Consider the following 6,742-nt stretch of genomic DNA (forward strand, 5'->3'; position numbering starts at 1 on the left):
TATTCACAGAACAACCAACCAAGCTGACATCGTTAATACCGTTTTAACAAGGCAGACTGACATACTGGGAATGCTGTTGCCATGTCAGAATTGAAGTGAATTGGGTAAACTGTGCAAATGGGCTCTTACAGCACCTGCCCAGCCCTTGGCCTGGTACAAATATGTACTTGCTCCTTCAGTAAGCCTTCTTCACCAAGGCACAGAAATTACCAACTCACTGAAGTTTTCATAAAGGAAAACTAAATACATTTGAAACAAAAGTTGAGATGCTGGGCATTCTTGATTCATATGTGCTTTAATACCAAGATTTTTGACCTTCAGAAGTCCCTTCTCCCAGGCAAAAAAAAAAAGAGGGGAAAAAAAAATAAAAATGCTTCCTCAGAAACTACCACAGAGAGACGCTGCAGACATCCATCTAAAATAATGGCAGTCAAAGGTTAGGATGATATAGGAAACATCAAGCTTTTCATTTATGAATCTTCCTGAAAGATACCTCATAGTAAGCAGAAGCAAGAAAATCAGGGACTACCCAGTCAGAGCGATGGAGAAACTGCCTAAATGTGTCATTTACAGGATTTTCCTAATAATGACACCAAGTATCTTCAACTTTGACAAATTAATTTGAAGACCTCACTGAAATATAACATGGAAACTACCATCAGTTTGTTGGGTCATCTTAGCAAGATTCAGCAATTTTCCTATGAAGATTCACTTATGAACTATACCCAGCAGATTATAAAATAACATGAAGAAAAGCAAGCACTACAGATTGGATCCCGATCAGTAAAACGACAGAAAAGTCGCAGGAGTCTTCCAAAAGTGCTGGAAAATGTATACTGCAAGAACAATTGGTATTAACCCAGCCTAACAAAGCTGGGTTACACTCAAAGGCTCCAACATGCTATCTGTCACCGTGACAGAAAAGCAAAGGATGCCAGACCAACACACGTCTCTATTCCAACACCCTACATATCTAACACTGAGCTTCCTAACACAATTAAAAATAGGGCTAGTGTCCAAATATATGAGTAAGGATGCTCTTAGCATTTCTGCTTCCAACTTCTTGTTATAAAAAAAAGAGTACTCTTCAAGATCTTTCAGCATTCCTTAATAGTGTTTTTTTTGTGTTCTATAATCACAAGTGACAAAAGAAATAGCTCCATATCTGCTTCGGACCTCTCCAAGGGAAAAAAAAAATACACATTACAGTAATTCTGGTATAAAACTACAGCACATGTGTAAGGCCCCGAGAAGCATCGATGCTGATAAAATTAAAAATGGCTGTGCCCCAAGATCCCACAGCAAAACAGGCACAGCTCTGCTGACGATTAAAATATATATTAAAAATTCCTGCATTACCTTACAAAGGGCGAGGTATGCAAAACAAAAAGATTATATATTTTTTCAAAACTGAATAAGTTATTAGACAAGAGATGCAGATCTAAGCAAAGCATTCTTATTGAGTGCAGGTCGAGCTCATTTACACAATAAAGCAGATCTTATTCCCCGAGACACTTAACGTATCAGGATTTCAAAACTTTTATCAGGCTTCGCCGCTGAAATAGATGCACACCACTTTGTAAGGAGGCACAGATGTGCCCAAATACCAGCGGACCCCACCCCCTTCCCGCTGCCAAAATGGCCAGTTCGTTACACCCAGTGGCTACTCACCAGCCGCAGTGCCGAGCAGCAGGGTGGCACTGGAGAGCAGAAGCACCAGCACAAGGTGCTGCAGTGAGGCAGGCATACCTGGGCAAGCCACGGTTCGAGCCGGGAGTAGAAAAAAAAAAAAGGGGTAAAAAAAGAGAAAAAAGCCAAACCCCAAAGAGAGGAAATTCCTCCTGCTTTCACACAGCCTTCCTTAACTCTCTCGGTTTACAATCCCGTCTGGAAGGGCAAATGGCAGATGAGAGGAGCCGTCTTCGCTCTTACTCCATTACAGCCGCCTGCCTTCATGCCTCGGGAGCCGGCAGCGCTCAGCGGACACGGAGGAAGCGCCTGGCTCTGCCTCCCAGCCCCGAGGCATCTCCCCCGCCGGGGAGGACGGCGGCACGCTCCCGACCCCGCTGGGAACCGGGCTATTTCCCACGCAGCTTCACGACATCGAAGAAAGCGCCCGGTTGGGAAGGGAACATATCCAGACGCGCCCACAGCGGTGTCAGTCAGCGCGGGCCCTGCGGGCTGGCCGGGGCACGGAGAGCGAGCTACGGGCTCACGGCGGCGTCGCGTCCCATCCCGGCAAAGGTCTCTGTCCTCTGGCCGCCCCTCCTCGCTGCCTCACGCTCCGGGGAAGGCGGCGGCGAGGCCCCCTGCTCTCACGGCGAGGGCTGCGGCTGCATCCCGGCCCATCTGCCTCCCGCGCCGGGCGGGCTCCTCCGCGCTGCCCCGGCCCCCGCCGCAGCACCGACGCCACCCCCGGCCACCCCGACAAAGGTGGGGCCCGGGGCGGCGAGGCCCCTCCTCGGCGGCTCCAGCTGCGAGCGCACCCGGCTGCTTTCCGCGGGCGAAGGCCCTTCCCCTCCTCCGCCTCCCGCCCCGAGTTTCCACAGCGCTGGGCAGCCTGGCCCGGCCTCTTCACGCCGGTCTCCACTCAGCCCCTCCGCGCTGCCAGCGCCTTCCTCCCCCCACGCCGGGCTCGCCGGCGAGGGGCCGCTCCGCCTCCTTCCCCTGCCCGCCGCCGGCTGCGGGCGGGAGCCGAGCGAGGCCCGGAGCTCCGCCGCCCGCGCCCCCTCTCGCCCGCCCGCCCCAACAGCACGGGCGGCTCCAGACACAAAGGGGAGTCGCCGCAGCCGCCGGCCCGGGCGCCCGTCCCGCCGCACCGCCCCCGCCGCCCGGCCCCGCCCCGCACCATAGAGGTGGCTCCAGGTAGGCAGAGCGGGGCCGCCGGGCGGAGCTCCGCTGGCTGACGGAGGGGGCGCGGGGCCGAGGGCACCGCCACGGCTGGGGGAGCTGAGGGCCGGGGGCGGCTCCGTGAGAAGGGGAAGGCGCCGCTGGACGTGCCCGGGAAGGCCGCGGGAAGGCGGCGAACGGTCCCCCCCAGGCAGCCTGTCTGTCAGAGAGGCTGTCAGCAGGGAGGCGTGAGCTCAGGATTCACGAAAAACGCCTGTAACAAGAAGAAAAAAATGTTTAGCAGTCTCTGAGATTGCGTCATGTTTGAACTCCGTGGCCTGCCTGTCAGACACCCCGTAGCTTCTGCCTCGTCCTCTGGTTCCAGGCCCCGTTATCTCTGTCCCTGTGAGCTCCCCGAGGAGCACTGGCCATACCACCTAGTGCTCTCCCTTGCTGAGCCCTGGCAAGTCACGCAACCACAGAATCAGGGTGGAAGAGACTTCTGAGATCATCAAATCCAACCTGTGACCAATCAGCTAGACCATGGCACTAAGTGCCATGTCCAGTCTTTTCCCTAAATACCCCCAGGGACAGTGACTCCACCACCTCCCTGGGCAGTCCATTCCAATATCTAATGTGAAGAATTTCTTAATGTCCGATCTGAAGTCCACCCAGCTCGTATGGCTTCAGCCACTTGACTCTCCCAAGCATTATCTACCTCTTAAATTAAAGAGATTTTATGATTTCAAAACAAAGATAAAGTAAGCCCACTCAGCTGTTTGTATGCTTTAACCTTTGCTATATTGCACAGGACCAAAGAGATAAATTGAGGGCAGCAGCTGATGGGAGAACTGTGATTGGAACGTAGTGTCTGATGTTCTGGCCCAGCAAGGCTCTTCCAAACAAGTTTTACTGGCTGTAGCATAGAAAAAAAGGTTCTTAGGAACACCCTGCACACTGAAAGGCACCTTCATATCTGGGCATCACCAAAGGATTGATTATGGGAAATGCTTCACTGTGAGGCAAAATTCCTATACCAGTTTCAAGAATGGAATACAAATTCAGAAATCTAATTCCACACCTCGAAATATTAAATACTTTGACATAAAATGGTGTAGTTGCAAATCAGAGTTACAATTTTAGTGATAATAAAAGTTTTCTGCATAATTCCATTTCTCTTCACAAGCCATAATAGATGAAATAGATGTCATCTGATACTGTGATCATTAAGAGAATTATTAAATAAATAAATTGTAATAGAATTTTCATCATTGTGATGCTTTGGCCAGGGTCATAGTTTGACATTCCTAGGGTCAAGGTGAATTTATACTGATAGTTATAAAAATGGTTTTTAGTTTACTACAATATTTTTACTTCCAATCTATGCAGATCTAACATGGATATTGGTGAGACAATAAAATATAGAATTGCCACTTTCCAGAATTGCAACCACATGTTAACCACAGTATCCTTCCTGTTATTTATGGAATGTGAATGTCAAGAAATAACCTTTAGAAGCAACACCAACGCCCCCCCTCCCCCAACAGCTAGAACAGTTTTACCTCCAAGAGAGGAAAAAAAACCCCAACACTGAGTATTTTTTTTGCAGGACCAAAATCCAATGTTCTTTTCTGATTCCACAGACACCACACTATGCAACACACCTTCTGCCCAGCTGTACCTACCAATACAAGAAGTGAGATCTACTTTGTTCAGAGAAAACAAGAACCTAGCCACGTGGGTTGCACAGCACTTTCGCTGTTTAGATGGTAAATGAAAATTACTGTAATTGTTTATGACGTGTATGAAAACCTGCTCAGCCTGAAGTAAATGACAGAAGTCTCACTTGTTTCAATGGTTGTAGTTTTGGCTCATTAATTAATACTAGGAGTTCTTCTCCACAAGAAATTGTACAAAAACATGTATTCTGCCTTAAGATACTTTTCTCTTTTTTCTCTCCACAAAACGGATTGTATTTTTGTTCCGTGTTTTCATCAAATGAAGGAACAAGACATGCCATTTTTAATACAATTATTTCCTTTTAGTTTCACAAAAAACCCAAACCCGCTCAAGAAAACACCCTAGTGAAGGCCATGGGGCTGTGAATCTGCTTTGCCTGAGTTTATATCAGGCCCTTGGACTAATCTCACCCACTCGCAATCACAGCAGTTTGCAAGAATTTCCCCTCCTTCCCTAAGCTATTTTGAGTCCTGTAGATCTTCTCTGCAAGGGCCAGGTCCCTCCTGGCCCGGTGTGGCTGTGAAGGCTGCGCAGGGCCCCGGTCACACACGGATGCCAGGCGGCAGAGCAGGAGCTGCTGCACCCCTGTGTCCCTGGAGCTGGCAGGGCCGAGGAGGGGCTGACCCCCCGCTTCACCCACAGATGCAGAAAGCAATTGCTGCCGCCTAAGCACAGAAGCAGCTTCCTTTTCCCACGGTGGTGAGAGGAAACCAGAGATCAAAACTGTCACAGTCAGGCTGGCTCATTGTTATGTGCTTGGACAAGAACATATTTATAATTCTTCCTGTGATATTGTTTTATCTGTAAGCTAGGATTTCGCTATCCTAATATTCAGCAGTGTCAAGTAAGACCTACAGAAAAGTAGTCAGGATAAGGAAAACTTGCAGAGCTGCAGGACAGTAAATCTGTGGTGCAGGTTGAGGTAAAGGTAGGGGGGAGACAAGAGAAAATGTCAAATTTACCAAGATTTAAAAGCCAGTATTCTGGCTGAAGCACTGTATTTCCACCAGGAAGAACTCTGACCAATGAAACAACACTATTGAACTTAATGGAGACAAGACTGTTAAAAAGGAGGAAAGACCTTAGGAGGCAGATGGTCTTTTGCATCTGCGTTCACTGTTGTCACAGCCAGGCAGAGGCAAGGCTGCCCCAGCAGCACAGTCAGGGGGCAAGGACAAGGAGGACAGTGGCAGAGGAGCCGGGGTCTGGTGGCTGGAAGCTCCCCAAGATGCGGGTCAGATACAGCAGGGGACATGTATCTTGCCCTTGGGGGAGGGAGCTCTGAACAGCACAGGCACAAACAGCACGTGGGGGTTGCCCTTTGCTTCAGTGAGACACCGAGAGGAGAAATGCGGCTGATAGGTGGCTCAGGAGTGTCCCGCTCTCGGTCAGACTGATGCAGACACAAACATGTTGATATCACTTGCAAATTCAACACCGCATGTAAGAGAAATTAAACATGTTCTTGTTAGCAGCATCTCGTTTAAACAACACACATCTTTATTTTTAATTAACTGGAATAAGGGAAACTATTTTCATTCTACCAAGAGAGTATTCCAATCAGTGGAAAATAAAATGAACAAAGAATGAAGAAAACTGAAATGAACTATGGAACAATAGCTTTAGTTCAATTTCTTTTCAGAAAATCCAATGTTCAGACATTTTAAAAAGATTTCTCAGAATAGGTTCACTGTTATCCAAAAGTTTTTCAGCGCTGATGCTGAAAATATAACTGTTATCATCGTTAGGACTCAGGGGACTGTTCTTTTTGACAGGGCCTTTCATGAAGTCAACAAATCAGTTTAAAACAAGCCATAAATTATATTTGGCTGCCTGTCAGCTTGGCCAGAGTGTTCTCCCAGTGCAGCCATAAGTGTTGGAGAAAGAATATAACAACACATCGAGATATTTAGCTTTTAGGGGATATTTTGTTCCTAATTTAAAAACAAAGCATCCCCCTAGCATTGAATCTGATGCATAAACATATGTTATAACAGCCATCAAGATATTTACAGACTTTCCTACAAATAAATACACCCATTCTGGATCCTAAGAGATAGCTTAATAAATAATGGACTTGGTACAGATCTCCACAACGAATGCCTGCCACTCATTGCTAAATTAGGGAACTGTCAGCAAGATCATCTCCCCAACCTTGCTCCTGTATGTGGAG

The 6,742-nt window shown here is 48.0% G+C and overlaps 1 protein-coding gene across 2 annotated transcripts in view; it reads right to left on the minus strand.

The window, feature by feature from the left end:
• Window positions 1-2,652, minus strand: part of BMPR2 (bone morphogenetic protein receptor type 2) — a 108,863-nt gene extending 106,211 nt beyond the window's left edge. Inside the window, exon 1 of one of the 2 annotated variants that reach the window (XM_042041394.1) lies at window positions 1,672-2,482. In XM_042041394.1, coding sequence (XP_041897328.1) covers window positions 1,672-1,747 — 76 coding nt within the window. In that variant the 5' untranslated portion in view covers window positions 1,748-2,482. Of the gene's footprint in view, window positions 1-1,671 lie in introns of both variants that reach the window. The other variant, XM_042041395.1, reaches the window with a different exon arrangement.
• Between the last annotated feature and the right edge of the window lie 4,090 nt (window positions 2,653-6,742).

Source organism: Corvus kubaryi, unplaced genomic scaffold, assembly GCF_017639235.1.
Source record: "Corvus kubaryi isolate FWS band 111438036 unplaced genomic scaffold, C.kubaryi_AGA036_p1.0 37396, whole genome shotgun sequence".
Classification (NCBI taxonomy): domain Eukaryota; kingdom Metazoa; phylum Chordata; class Aves; order Passeriformes; family Corvidae; genus Corvus; species Corvus kubaryi.